The 14,282-nt window shown below is 28.6% G+C and overlaps 3 protein-coding genes across 3 annotated transcripts; 1 reads left to right on the top strand and 2 right to left on the bottom strand.

Moving 5' to 3' along the window:
• Positions 1–1,097: 1,097 nt before the first annotated feature.
• On the bottom strand, positions 1,098–4,443 carry LOC123294010 (protein SMG9-like). Its single transcript, XM_044875065.1, has 6 exons — positions 4,321–4,443; positions 3,995–4,259; positions 3,172–3,614; positions 2,549–2,757; positions 1,829–2,136; positions 1,098–1,297 (listed from the first exon to the last, which is right to left on the bottom strand). Exons 1-6 carry the CDS (start codon positions 4,378–4,380, stop codon positions 1,098–1,100), a joined length of 1,485 nt encoding a protein of 494 aa, XP_044731000.1. The 5' UTR covers positions 4,381–4,443.
• Positions 4,444–4,531: 88 nt separating this feature from the next.
• Positions 4,532–12,645, top strand: LOC123292727 (inositol-tetrakisphosphate 1-kinase-like). Its single transcript, XM_044873440.1, has 5 exons — positions 4,532–4,688; positions 4,752–4,850; positions 6,088–6,769; positions 7,757–7,845; positions 12,616–12,645. The coding sequence occupies exons 1-5, from the start codon at positions 4,566–4,568 to the stop codon at positions 12,643–12,645; spliced, it is 1,023 nt and encodes a 340-aa protein (XP_044729375.1). The 5' UTR covers positions 4,532–4,565.
• On the bottom strand, positions 12,335–14,068 carry LOC123292726. Its single transcript, XM_044873439.1, has 2 exons — positions 13,726–14,068; positions 12,335–13,062 (listed from the first exon to the last, which is right to left on the bottom strand). Exons 1-2 carry the CDS (start codon positions 14,066–14,068, stop codon positions 12,740–12,742), a joined length of 666 nt encoding a protein of 221 aa, XP_044729374.1. The 3' UTR covers positions 12,335–12,739.
• Between the last annotated feature and the right edge of the window lie 214 nt (positions 14,069–14,282).

The raw sequence follows: 14,282 nt of genomic DNA, 5'->3' as shown, positions 1-14,282 counted from the left end.
TTTGTTTAAGAATTTATCTCTCTTTTCTGAATTGTTTATTTATTTATTATTTATTGTTGTTTAATTGTACTTTTTTGGTTAATGGCTGTATAGCAGATTTGCTGAAACCAGTATTAATAAAATAATAATAAAAAGAGCAACTTGTATTACATATATGTTATACATGCATAAGATTGTGTTTTTCATGGCTGACTATCAAATAAAAGAAAAACTATTGTACATCCATGTATAACATATTTATAAATATTTTAAGTCAACTTTATATGCACTGTTTCATTTAATTAGTGAATAAAATGAAACACGCAACTTTTTTTCAGTTCGTCTCATTTTGTGGTTTATTTTTTGATAGATCTTTAAAAATAAAATTAAAAATTTTCCAGTGTTTTTACTCCTCAGGCAAGATATCTATAATAGCCTAGTATGAAACTTGATTCGCCATATCTCAAAAATCTGAAATTTTAGGGCGTTACGCCTGCCGCGGGGACTTTTTATTTATTGTTTCAGAAACATTGGAAAAATCCATTTTCCATAAAGTTGCTGCAGAATCCTTTGGAAAAGCAAATACCACACCTGTTAATATTTGCGATTCTTAGATTATCAAAATAATTTTTAAGTTTTCCGCTAACTCTTGTTTTTTCAATATTTTAGTATCATATAAATAGTATCACAAATATTAAAATATTGTTAACAAACCTATTATTATTCATAATTAAAAACGATTTCACATGCCAGTGTCAGGTGTATGATTTAATCGTTCGCATCACAAGTGATCGAGAAAAACAAAATCTTAGTAAAATTTAAAGACTAAAGACAGAAAATTGAGTTTTAAGAATGATGTAAAAAAAATTACTTAAATTTAGGTTTAATGAGATTCGGTTTATATACTTTTGCTGATTCTTGTGAATGCTAATTTAGTATTTTTGTAAATAGTAAGTAAGCCACAATAATTTAATTATTTTGTAAATAAATGTACTTATCCATATATTTTTTTAACAATGTATACTATTCTTTTTTTAATCATGTATACTATTCATTTTTTTGTAAAATAAAAGCACAAATTTTTATAAATTAAATTTTTAATAAAAATTAATAATACATTATGGTAATAATTTATTATATTCGACAAAAAAAGAACTTTTCTTAACACCTTCCCACGCTTTCGAAGCATAATGAAGCCACGCTTTTTCCGATAACTGAGCATGCGTTAATTGATTACGTGTTGCACCTTGTATTTTCGATTTTAATTTATAAATCAATTGATCTAATTTCGGGTAACCACGATATACAATTGGATCTTCTACAAAATTTTTTATAAATTATTATTTTTTCATAAAAAACTTTTTGGGGTAAGAGCCAGAGTAAGTACCAGAATAAATGGAGCTCATTTAGTAAAAGATGCAACTTTTAATGCAGGCAGTACTTATTAGCACTATTTCAACTTAGTATGACGGTTGTTTTTCAAGAAATTAATTCAATTTGAAAAAGTTTTGTTAGTAGTAGGAGATATAGGCTTTATTTTGGAACTAATTCAATGCCTTCCTTAACTTGTTGAGATTAATCATTAACTTATCATTTTAAAAAAAATTATTTTAAAATAGCCAGGATTGACTTTACTTCTTTCAAAGTTTATAAAAACAACTTTACGTTTTTAAAAATATTTGAATGACCAATAGTTTGATATAAGTTTTAAGCAGAAAACAGAAGAATTTAAAACCGTAAGTAAAAGTTATCAAAATAATTTTTAAAATTACTATTCTAAAAATTCCACCCATTACTAAATAAGCTTTTTTTGGCATCGAGCTCTTAGCCTATTATTATAATAACTTACGTTCTTCTTCATCTTCTTCTTCTTCTGTATTTGGCAATAAGAAAATATTTAAAGGTTCTCCGCAAGTTTTAGAACAAAGACTATGGAGTATATTTCCAGTTCCAATCCCTAATCCAGTATCTAATTTCAATTTGGATTTGTTAAATAGCGACCGGTATGTCTGCTGAATGATTTTAAACTGTGGAGGATTAAAATCCTCAACTCGAGCTTTATTATGAAGCAACAATAAATGCGGGGAATGTTCATTTAATTCTTCTTCACCAGCAGTAGTTAAACTCGGTTTTAACATTTCACCAGTTTGTATAAATCTGAAAAAATTACTTTTATAGAAATCAATCTACGAAAAAATTTCCAGCTAGCCAATTCGGATTAGGAGATAAATTCTATATAAAATAGTTTCTTCACTTTTTCTATCAGAATATTAGTTCCTTAGTAACAGTGAGTAGAAATTTATACCAAATATACCTAGCCCGTAGTATTTTTTTTTTTATATTATTCCGTATTACCACAATTTTTATTTTTTAAGAAAAATAATTCCTACCTACTGTAAATAGCAAATTAAAAAATATGACAGACAAAAGTGAAAAAAATCTCAGTTTTTATGTGGAGATGAATCTTTAATATCACGCAACGCCACGAACGAAGGTGTTTGCACGGCTGACTGGAAATTTGTTCTCCACTGACATTTAGTATGATTGCGTCATTACAATTTTATAATACCTTATAACATTAGGATCAAAAAACCAATCTTGAACCACAATTACCACATGGCATACGGTTAAAAGGAATGCTGCTAATTGCAATGATTGAATTTCACTAGAATTTTCTGTGGAAATTATTTCACCAGCTGCGGTAGCCGCTGAACCTGTTTGTATCATTTCATCTAAATTTGATACTGATAAAATTGGTTGAGAATCCAGGAGAATTGTCTGAAATATATTTTAATTAGAAAAATTTGAATTGTGCCTTATATTCTTGGATTTGAAGTTCAAAAATCCATTTTGCCTCAAATTTCTTTACACTTCTGAATTTTTGTGAAAATAATTTTTCCCGGATGTATGCAAAATTTCAATCGATTTGTGTTTCGGAACATCGTAAAGATGCAAAAAATCCAATCAAGGAATTATTTCGGTATCCCGAAAAATGATGAACTAGACTACCATTTTTACCGATGTATTTTGTGATAGTTTTTAAATATATCTATCAGTTTTCAATCAGGCCGGCCCGGAAAAAATTACTTTAGATATTTTCACATAACAAAACATAATAATAGATTGCATATGCAAAATTTTAAGCAAATAGGAGTTTAGAGCTCCCGCTTTCAACATGTAATGAGTACTTACTCGATTTGGTGTAATATAAGCATTTAAACCGACTGTGCAATGAATACCGCGTTCAAGTTCGTGTATCGATTGTACTTTAAAAAAAGCTTCATCACTTCCACAATTTAATAATTCAGTACTACCTTTATGCTGAACATTTAAATTTGAAAAATTCTCAGATATATTTTTTAAATTTAATTCAATGTCATTGGTCTTTGAGCCGTCCGAAGTACTGCCACTACGCTCTCGTTCTTTGTAATCACTTATTTTATGAATGTTATCATCTATTAACATATTCATAATTGTTGATTTTCCTACACCTTGATTACCAATTATTCCAACCACTAGAAAGTCTGATGAATTATCCTGTAGATATTCTTGAACGTCTTCCACAAACATGAAATTTTCATCTATCAATGGAACACTGTGCTTCATGTACGGAGGACACCATAATGATTGCGACACTAAAAAAAAAATTTTGATTAATTAATTACATTATAGCATCACTCCTGGTGTCGAAAAACTAATTCGAGTTAATTTCTATCCACAAGATAAAATGTTATATACAATTATGCTGGAGTAATCACTTCGAAGAGGATATTTTAAAACTTAGAGTACCTTAACTTTTTCGTCCACCGGACAACCTTACGTATAACATAATCTAAAGATAGTAATGGAAAATAGAATTTGGAGAAACTGCCAGAATTGAAGTATAATGAAATATATTTTTTCGAGGACTAGTTGAGTCTTTGAGTAAAACCTTATTAAAAGTTTAGATCTAATGATTTCAGCGCACCAGGCTGCTTTTTGTCTAGATAGTAGTATAAAATGATAAAACTCTTACAATCTACTGATGAAGACTTAGATTTTTGAATTTGTTTCGGTTGTGGCGTCGATGATTCAGGTTCTTTTATACTAGGTGTGACTCTTTTTGGTGACACAGCCCGTGTTTGATTACTTTCTCGATTTTTTAAAAGGATTGTAGGTTGGGGCATTGATTTCTCTTTGGCATCGTTAGTATTCCTATCAAATTCTCTGGAATTTTCGCGTTCATATTTGTTATACAATCCTCGACGAGGAAGATTCAAGTAACTGGGATTATCACGATCCTGAAACCAAACCATAAAAACATCAACATTGAAAAATGTATTTTATAAATCTTTTACTAACCCTTTGGGACGAATAATATCGTCTTCGTCGAACATCCTTGCTTTTATCATAATCAGACATGTTAACAAAATTTTGTCTCAATGACAGTTTAAATTGAGGTTAGAATAGATAAATCTTATCAATAATAAAACTGACGTAACGCAAATCAAAACATATTTAAATCCAAACAATTTTATACTTCGTTTACTTTAAAAATTAAAAAAAAATTACCTTTTACTTTAATAATAAAAATAATTGTTGAAACAATGAGTGATAGTGAAACAAACTTAAAGTTAATTGGTTATTGGATGTCGAAGAAAAAATTACATAAAATTAATTGGACGGAATTTAGAAATACAAGTCGAAAATATGGATATGAATTAAAAGAAGTACTTTGGTTTACATTATTTTTCAATAATCAACGATTTAATATTACAATTTCTACTTTTTAGGTCGATTTAGAACGACCGTTAGAAACGCAAGGTCCATTTACTGTATTCCTGCATAAACTTACAGATATCATTGCGTTAGCAAGCCAAGGAGATTCAAAGGTACTTAAATCAAATATTTACAGAATTTTATTAAAAAATGATAACTTTCAATTTGTTTAATTACTTTTAATCAATAATCAGAAATGCAAAATAAAAATTTTCCTGAATTGTTGAGGTTTTCATTTACAAAAAATTGCGGATCAGTTTTTAAATATTCCAAACTAGTTTTAAATTAGATACATGGTCGAGGGTAAATTTTTTTAGATCTGTTTTGGAAATAGTCAAGGTCGTAATTTATATTCAGTAAGAGTCGTTTAATGTCGAGGCACTAATGGGGTTTTGTACGTCTCTTGTCTAAGGAATAATGATAATTATTAATTTATGCTGGTCTATATTGTTTGTATTTATTTTACGCAAAAAATAACAGTGGATTCATGGAATTTATAATATAATAAAAGTGATTTGATGGTCGGGAAATTAATGTAGTTCTTTTAATCCCCTGATACTATGTCATTCCTTCGGAAAAATTATTATTATTTTTTAATTATCTTTAATTTATGTAAGTGGAGACGGTGGATATTTTCAGTAATTAAACTAGGTAATCTTAAAATATATATTATAATTTTTTCAAACCTAGAATTTTCATTCTTTCTCAGAATTCGATTTAAATTTCCCTTTTGTTTTCACTAAGTGCATTAGACTCGCCCTTATTTAAACGATTTTCGAAAATTAGGTTTGCCTCTAGAAACCTTCTAAATAACTAACTTTCTGGAAAGAAAAGATCGCTTTTTAATCAATATTCTAACATGGGAAATTTTCCAGAATAGGGCTTCAGGCTCATAATGAGGTTATATAGTCTCAGAAGCTACAGATGAATTTTAGAGAGGATTTACATTATCTATCTACTTTGTCCAATTTGTCCAACAGTTCTTCGCCTAGCTTTGGTACACTGAATAGACTGAAAGTAGTCCACATGGCGAAATATAGTCAAGAATCAGTAATTGACAAATTATACCAGAATTAAGAGTATAGAACCGATCCCGAGGTCGAAATGCGGTCGAGAAACCAGTAATTCGCAAATAAAATCAAAACGACGTGAGTTTTGAATCCTAATCAAAGCCATTGGAGAGGGTTTGTTAATTTCGTGTTGTTTCACTTATTCTATGCTATGAGCAATTCTGAATTTATAAGATGAAAAATAACCTGCCCCTAGAAATTATTTCAAAATAATCTGTAAATTATACAAAAAAACTTAAAGAACACATTTTTAACATAAGTATTTTTTTTACACATGCAGAGTCAAAATGTAATCGATCGAGTAGAACAGTATATAAAAAATCATCCCGATTTGATTGTGCTCGATCCGTTAGATAATGTTCGAATACTCTTAGATCGATGTAGATCATACAATATTATAATCGAATCAAATTTGGCACAGTATGGAGTATTTACACCAAAATTTGTGGAACTTCAATCATCAAATAGTACAGATAATTTATACAAATTAAAAGAAGCCGATATTGGTTATCCATTTTTATGTAAACCATCAGTGGCACATGGTTCAACATCAGCACATAAAATGTCAATAATATTTCATGAAAAATACATAAGTGATTGTTTTAAACCGCCATGTGTAGCTCAAAAATTTATACCACATAATGCAATCTTGTATAAAATTTTTGTAGTTGGTGATAAATTTTTTATTGTAGAACGACCTAGTCTAAAAAATTTCTATGCGTGTGAACGTGAAACGATATTTTTTAATAGTCATGATATATCGAAGGCGGCATCGCAAAGTACTTTGTCGGTGTTGGATCCAGAAGATTTACAATTACAAATTGTACAACCTGAAATGAGTGTATTTAAATGCATTGTTGCTACATTACGTCAAGCTTTGGGTATGTGCTTGTTTGGAGTCGATGTTATTATTGAGAATAATACAAGGAAATATTATATTATTGACATTAATGCATATCCAGGTATTTATTATATTTTTATTTTAAGAATCTATTAACAAAGTTTGTTCATCAAGTAGAAACAAATTATTCAAGGGTGAAAATATTTGTTTTTGAATAGTAGAACAAAAGTCTCAAAGGTCACAAAGCTCAAAACTTCAGTTAAAATTCAGAAATCGTCTTTTGTAACATAAGTCCAAACACAAAATGCTATTTTGGTAAAATTGAATATGATGAATTTTATAGGAGAATAAAGCCGACATTAAAATTAAGTTTTTCATCAATCCATTGGCATAAAAAAACTAAGATTTATTAAATTTTTTTTAAATTTTAAATTCTAAAATAATTTGATCAAAAAAGCTGGTTTGAAAACGCGCAAAAATACATTCTATACATCGGACAAAAATGTGGCAGTCATGTAATCATAAAAACGACATGTTTCAAATGTCGGACTAGGTAAACTGTGCAAAAAAATTGTCGGACAACACGATTGACAAATTATGAATAACTTTATTAAAATTTTCCGCAAAAAACAGTCATGTAGCTATCAGTAATCTATACCCTGTTAAATTGAAGTGTGAAGGACGGTGGACTCAATCCACGCTGCATTAAATTTGTCGGATAAAAATTATCTTAATATTTAGACCACATAATGTTTCATTTACAATAAGAAAGGAGTATGTGGTTCTAAATAAGCAATACACGGTTAAGTTGATATGTTTAGAGGTGTTGAGCTCGAAAACGCAGCATTTCTGAGAATCGTCGCAATGGTAATGTTTGGTAGCCACGTCAATGAAGTCACTCACGAACTTTGGAACAAGTGATAATATTAATAACTGAAAAACTACATTAAGTAATAGTAGCCTAGTGAGCAATTTGAATTTCAGGAAAATGACCCGTTATTATTATCTCTTCTTAGCAATTATCAAGAAATTAAATAAATCTCAACTTCTTTTTTTATCACCAAAAGAGCTACTAAATAAAAAATTTTCCACTTTTAATATTTTTTAGGTTATGATGGATATCCAGATTTTTTTAATGATTTAATGCAGCATATTCATCAGCTTTCAAATAATGGATCTCAGTTACCATCAGAAGATGTTCAAAATAATGATACAAAATATTTATTTAATAATAAACATACAATCTATTGAATAATTATTATTAATCAAATAATATTTGATTATTATTGTTTTTAAGTGACCTTAAAATACTATTATTTATTCGGTATTTAATTACCCACTATATATTATATAGAATTTTCCAGATATGATTTTAGGATATTGTTTACCACTACTATTTACTGTTGTTCCAAGTCATTCGTTAAAATTTTTCGTTTTTATTGTTGGAAATTAATCATTAATTAATTACCCTAATGAAAATATCCAATTCCAAAAGAGTGTCATCCGATTCATACACATTTACGAAGTTGTTAAATGGTTTACGGATTACTTACTTCAATTTACTTATAAAAACAGTGTCATCTGATGTATTTACAAAATAAATACATTCAATTTTTTGAATTTAAATGTACTTAATTAATCAAAATGTTATTATAATTTTAAAGGTAAAAGAAAGCTGTTAAACTAAATTTTGTATAGATCTAATTCTCGACTTCTAACCGTGTCCGGAAAATGCACATGCAAATTAAAGTGAATTTATTAGGCCGTACACCAATTATAATTTCATTTAAGTTTCGACCTGAAACAACAAGGATCATGCACAAATCAAATAGAAAAAGCTTTTCAGTTAAAATTGGTGGAAAATTTGTTAAACGAATATCAGGGGTCAGAGTGCAATAATACAGGTGTAAGTGTTCATTGGATCCGAATTTCTCATTGACAAACATCAGGTATACTAAATTTTTAACTTATCTTGACCGAAAGGCTTTTCAATTTGATTTCGAACATTATTTCTCGAAATAAGCTTAAGTTAAAATTATGGGTTAAGGCTAGAATAGACCGCTACATTTAAAAAAATGATTACTTTTTGTTTCGGACAGTATATCAAAAAACTAATGTGATAAAATGATTAATAAATATATTTTATCTTTGTCCAACCTATTACTGTCAGCTCGAAACAATAATGAATCGTAATTTAAATGAAAAGGTCTATTGTTTATTGAAAGAATTCCAAAAATTTTGGATTTCAAAATTTCAAACAGAAATAAATTGAAAATCATAATTTTTTTCGATTGAAAATCATTTGCTCTGATTCAAGATTTTATACGAGACTCAATGAGAATGAATCGAAAAACAAATTGGCTTTCCTCGATTCAAACCCACTCATTTCAATTAAATTTCCATTCGTACTGTTACATTTATTCGGAAATTATTTTTTAACCATGGTATACAACCAATTTAACTTGAGTTTATGGTTTAAAAGTATTCAAAACCTTAAAATTATTTTTGGAAAATTGCATAAGAAATAAATTATACTTAAAAATATAAATATTTAATAATTTTTTACTGACTGTAAATTATAGAATCTCATTTATTGTGAGATAAATCATTTTTTATAAAAGTATTAATATTCAAATTTTAATTCTTTTTCAGATGTCATTTGCTCGTGTAAAAAATGAATGCGTTATTTATATTTCGGTCAAATTATTAGAGCATGTCAAAATTTTTTTTTTTTTTTTTTTTTTTTTTGGCAGGATGGCTATAATTGAAGGATGTAATTTCAATTTTATGTAACTTATTCTTTTATTCATTTATTTAAACGATACTAGAATAATGATTCTTTTAAATACAGGGTCATGCATATAACTAGGAAAGATGGTGCTTAAAAATAAAAAAAAATTTCTGCTGACTTACTATTTGATTATTGAAAAAATGTTTCGATCAAAAGATGTTTGATTTAAGAGGAAAAACTTTCTTCTATTTGTTATCAGATTAACTTTGAAGGTCAAGATTTTGGATTAAGGTTAAGATAGTTTACGGGATTTGAACTGAAACGACCAACTCTGTGTATTTTTTTTTCGTTGTTCGTTTGTATTTCGTTCCATTTAAAATTTGTCAAATTTCAATATCTATTATAACAGTGCAAATAAAAATTTCAGTATTATAATTCACAATCAATAAAAACAGCTCATAATCAAGTTCTATTAAGCAATAAATTCGGTGGTCTATTGCCTGCAGAGTCACCAATTTTCTTAGTCTTTAAAAACAATTTCTAGTAAGGCACCAAATAATTGGAAATTGGTTATGTTATGTTAAAAGACTAGAATTCTCACTTGGAGACCCAAGGCCCATTTTGTCACCCTACGAAGAAGTTGGTTTAATTGGTGATAAATACGTCATTGAATGTTAGTTTTTATCTGAAAAATTCCGTAAGAATTAAAATTTGAATAATTATGCTTGTTAAAAGTAAATAAATTTTTATACTTATATAATAAAAGCATTATATTAAAAATTTGAAATTTTATATGAAAAAAATATTATAGCTGTACAAAATGCGTCATAATAATCGATACTTCTAAATTTCCCGAAATGCACCAGCTGTAAAAATCTGCAGACAAAAAATTGAGTCTGAATGAAATGACCTCAGTCTTGGGAATCATTTAATAGTTAACTCAAGTTTATCTGAACCATATTTTTGTAGCTGGCTTATTTTAGGGGATTTTTGGATGTATCGATTAAAATAACGCACGTTGCATAATATTTATGTTTTAGATTGTAGTCTTCGCATTGTATTATAATGTAATTGATTTGTTTTGTACATAGATTTTAGACTGTAAGTATTTTTTCCTCTGTTATTTTATTTACTTTTATGTTTCTTGTTAAAAATATTTTAATTTTCTTTTTAAATAAAAATAAAAACGCAATTCGAAGATTGAAAACAATTTTAATAATCATTTGTTAACCTTATCATTTCAAATACGGGGTGTATCTCTGAACAAATGCCAACAATCAAGGAGATGATACCGTATGCCGAAACCAGCATTTTGATATAAGAAACATTTATTTGTCCAGAAATGCAGCTATATGGGTCCGTCGGGTTTGCATGTTGAGTTATCGTTGTGATGGGTGGACGAGCAGATGGACAAACATCTCTGACGCTAGGCAAAATATTAAGAATCGGATATATTTGTCAATTTGTAGTAGGCTGAGTTTAATGTTCAAATTTCAGTTAAGTATCTTAAAAAATGTGACCCATTACTCTGTATGACTAAGCAAAATTTTAAATCGATATTCCTATAAATAACGAAAATATTCATATCTTAAATGCGACACACTATATATATAGTGTATACAGAATGTTCGATTTACATCTAGGCATATAAATATCACGAGTATGACAGAATACATGCCTTAAGCAATGCACTTAAGTGACAGGTATTATATACGTGTGTTGAAGCTTCGATATGCGTTGAGATAGTTGTAAGACGCTTGGAGAGTGGCAGTTTCTTAGTTGAATAGATGAACTACAACAGATCAGCAACGATACAAATCACTTTTGCAATTTCATATAACACCTATAATACCTCTTACTTAAATGCATTGCTTAACGCATGTACTCTGTCATATTCATGATATTTTTATGCCTAGATGTAAATCGAACATTCTGTATAATATCATATATCATAGTAGGATACATATAATCATTGCACTTTTTATGCTAATGAATTGTTTCATTAACACTGCATATAATATTAAATACCTACCTTACGTCGTGTTAGTATATATAATGTTATAGTTAAGTAAAAGCTAAAAGTAAAGAACATAGAAGACTATACCTAGGGAAAATCAACTTTTACTGAAAGAAGTAGTTACAGTTGACTGGAAATACTAAAATCAACTTTGCCTGATTAAACTGAACAGACTTGCTCCAATGTTTATGCAGACATCTTTTTATTTTAATTCGTCACTTTTGACTTTACTAATCACTTTTAAATTAGTTATATAAAACAAGGAAAATATGTTAATAACAATTGACAGATAATTGTTGAAATACCCTGTATAGACTGTGTAATAAGATAATGTTATAGACAATTTGAATTCGAATCTTATATAAAAAAAGTAAACATTCAAAATGGTGTCTGGAAATTCAATTTTTGGCTTACGCACGTTTTCAGTAAGTTCGGAAGTGAACCCTGGTGGAAACATTTTCTGCCGATAGTCTAATCCAGTCTTTCAGTGAGTAACAATACAATAAGTATTAAATAATAATTTAATATTGCGTTGTTATTTTTTTAATTTATTTGTAACGATAATAATGTTTTAAAAACCCGCTTGCCAAACACTTTCATCAAACACGTTTATCAAACATTTTATTAAAGACCAACCGAAGGTTGATTTCGATAAAAATGTTTGACGAACGCGTTTGTCCCTTCGTTTTGACAATAATTACAAAATTCGACTTAATAAAGGTCACGAAATTTGTAAAAAGTGATCTGAAATTTTGTGTTTTTGCCTCCTTCGCATGTACTCTTCACGTGTACAATCGAGAAAATTTTAATCTCTTCGTCACAAATATTCAAATTAAAAAAAATAGTCTGCGGTGTTATTGTATAAAAATTTATTTTTTACAATTCAGTTTTTCATTTTACTAATATTTACAGAGAAATTTTGTGTCTTTGCTAAAAAATCACCTTAATATTTCTCTAAGTATTAGTGTCGTAAGAAAATAGGACTGACTTATAGGCCTAACTAAAATACAGCTCGATCTTCTATTCGAACAGTTAGACCTGCCGTAGCGATACAATCATTGGCAGAGGTAGGACGCGATATAGTCTTGCGAGAAAATCGAGCTCTATTTGAAAGAGGACTTAGCTATAAATTATTGAATAAAATTAAATGCAGGCACACACAAACAAATGCTGGGAACACCAATAATTTAAAATACAAAATTGGACTTTTCTTTTGCAGATTCAATGTACATCAACAATCAACCAATAAGAAACACAATACCATCTTCTAGTCTCATTTCTCATTCGATGGTCGTTAAGTGCTTTGTATCGCATTGAATATACTAAACAAATTTCTTCCAATATTACATCCTTGTGAGTAAAAATCCAAAAAAGCACCAGATTAATCCATAGATGATTGCTGTACTAAATCGTGTAATTCTTGATGTTGAATTAGTTGTGCCATCTGGATTGTTTTTATCCCTGTTTTCAAAAACTAGATCAGCAGTTTCAGTAAACGCATGGCTTGATTCGTTTGTTGAAGTAGCAGCTGTAGCAGTAGTAGTATCAGAACTAGTAGAAGAAGCGGCTGTAGTAGAAATAGTAGAAGTAGCATCTGTATTAGGGGTCTTTGCAAATCCATCTTCAGTTCTGAATATTTTCATGTTTCGCCACCGTGTGCTCACGTCTGCTAGGAATAAAACAAAATATAAATTTAGTTGAAATATTTTAACGATCATTTCGTTTGCTAATATCTGTTGTTTACATAGTAAAATATGATATCTTTACTTTTTGAAGGTTTAAATATCATTTCATCGTTACTAAGAAGCTGTGTAGGTAATACTAGCGAATTGTTTTAGTTAAAATTAAAAAAAATAAACATTTTATGATGGTCAAATTACATTTCATTTTAGGGAATTTCCGAATTTTTCAAAATCAAAAATATTTTTTGTATATCTTGTTCAGTTTTAAGCAAACAATTTCTCTAGTGGCTTTAAAAGTGGCTTCTCAAAATAAAAATTATTGAAAAATTAAAAATGCAATATTTGATTTTAAGAAAAATGTGTTATTTTTTAAACTCTGAGGAAATTCGCTTAGCTAACGCAGCTCCTGCGCTACCAATTTTGTTTATATATATTGCGTAAAGGCTGACTACAGATAGAGGGAAATTAAATGAATAATATATTTAACAGTCACACAGGTAAAATCATGTGATGATAGATTTATCAAAACGTAAAGATATCCAATAATTTTTGCATTCATTCATTATCAGCTTGAAAGCAGAATATTGATAATAATGAAAAAACTAATCAGAGGCGAGCAGGCAGCGTGAAAGAAATCATGCCATCACCTTCATAAGTTTTACCAGTTTTCAATTCAATAAGTCTTTTAAGAATTTCAGGAGGCATAGGATAATCACTTGTAAAGGCTATTATTGATTCCTCGAAACTCTTGTTTTTGGCTCTCTTAAACATGTCGTCAAGACCTTCTTTGAGTCCTCTAACAGGTTTACCAATTGCTCTTGCTATTTCTTCGAACTCTTCATTTTTAGAATGATCCTTGTGTATCGGATTATTTAAATTATATCTCCTGAATTGTGATAACGAAGTTCGTGGTTTTATATTATTATATTCCCATGTGTGTACATTAGTTATAAATAGAACATATACAACACAAATTAATTTTAAGCCCATTTTAGTTAATGCCAATTTCTATTTATCTATTATTTAAAAATTTTAAAATTTTTTTTAATTTTTATTAAATTTATTTTTTAATTATTTTACAAAAATTTCGCCTGTTAAGTTCCAAAATTATTTTAAATACTGTTTTTTAATATTTGTTGTCATGGCTATGAGGGACTGATTCTATGGAAAGAAAGCGTGTACCTAAGGCTAAGAAGTGACACAC

Source organism: Chrysoperla carnea, chromosome 2 (assembly GCF_905475395.1).
Source record: "Chrysoperla carnea chromosome 2, inChrCarn1.1, whole genome shotgun sequence".
Classification (NCBI taxonomy): Eukaryota; Metazoa; Arthropoda; class Insecta; order Neuroptera; family Chrysopidae; genus Chrysoperla; species Chrysoperla carnea.
The sequence above is the reverse complement of the archived record's forward strand: the minus strand, read 5'-3'. Positions and strand labels throughout refer to the sequence as shown.

Excerpts from the sequence above, each read along its gene's own strand:
- LOC123294010 (XM_044875065.1), bottom strand. The coding sequence starts at position 4,380 with ATGTCTGATTATGATAAAAGCAAGGATGTTCGACGAAGACGATATTAT. Across the intron at positions 4,260-4,320 it reads GATATTATTCGTCCCAAAGG|GATCGTGATAATCCCAGTTA; the intron begins GTTAGTAAAAGA and ends GTTTGGTTTCAG. Across the intron at positions 2,137-2,548 it reads TTTGATCCTAATGTTATAAG|ATTTATACAAACTGGTGAAA; the intron begins GTATTATAAAAT and ends TAATTTTTTCAG.
- LOC123292727 (XM_044873440.1), top strand. The coding sequence starts at position 4,566 with ATGAGTGATAGTGAAACAAACTTAAAGTTAATTGGTTATTGGATGTCG. Across the intron at positions 4,689-4,751 it reads ATGGATATGAATTAAAAGAA|GTCGATTTAGAACGACCGTT; the intron begins GTACTTTGGTTT and ends TCTACTTTTTAG. Across the intron at positions 6,770-7,756 it reads TGACATTAATGCATATCCAG|GTTATGATGGATATCCAGAT; the intron begins GTATTTATTATA and ends AATATTTTTTAG.
- LOC123292726 (XM_044873439.1), bottom strand. The coding sequence starts at position 14,068 with ATGGGCTTAAAATTAATTTGTGTTGTATATGTTCTATTTATAACTAAT. Across the intron at positions 13,063-13,725 it reads AACTGGTAAAACTTATGAAG|ACGTGAGCACACGGTGGCGA; the intron begins GTGATGGCATGA and ends TATTCCTAGCAG.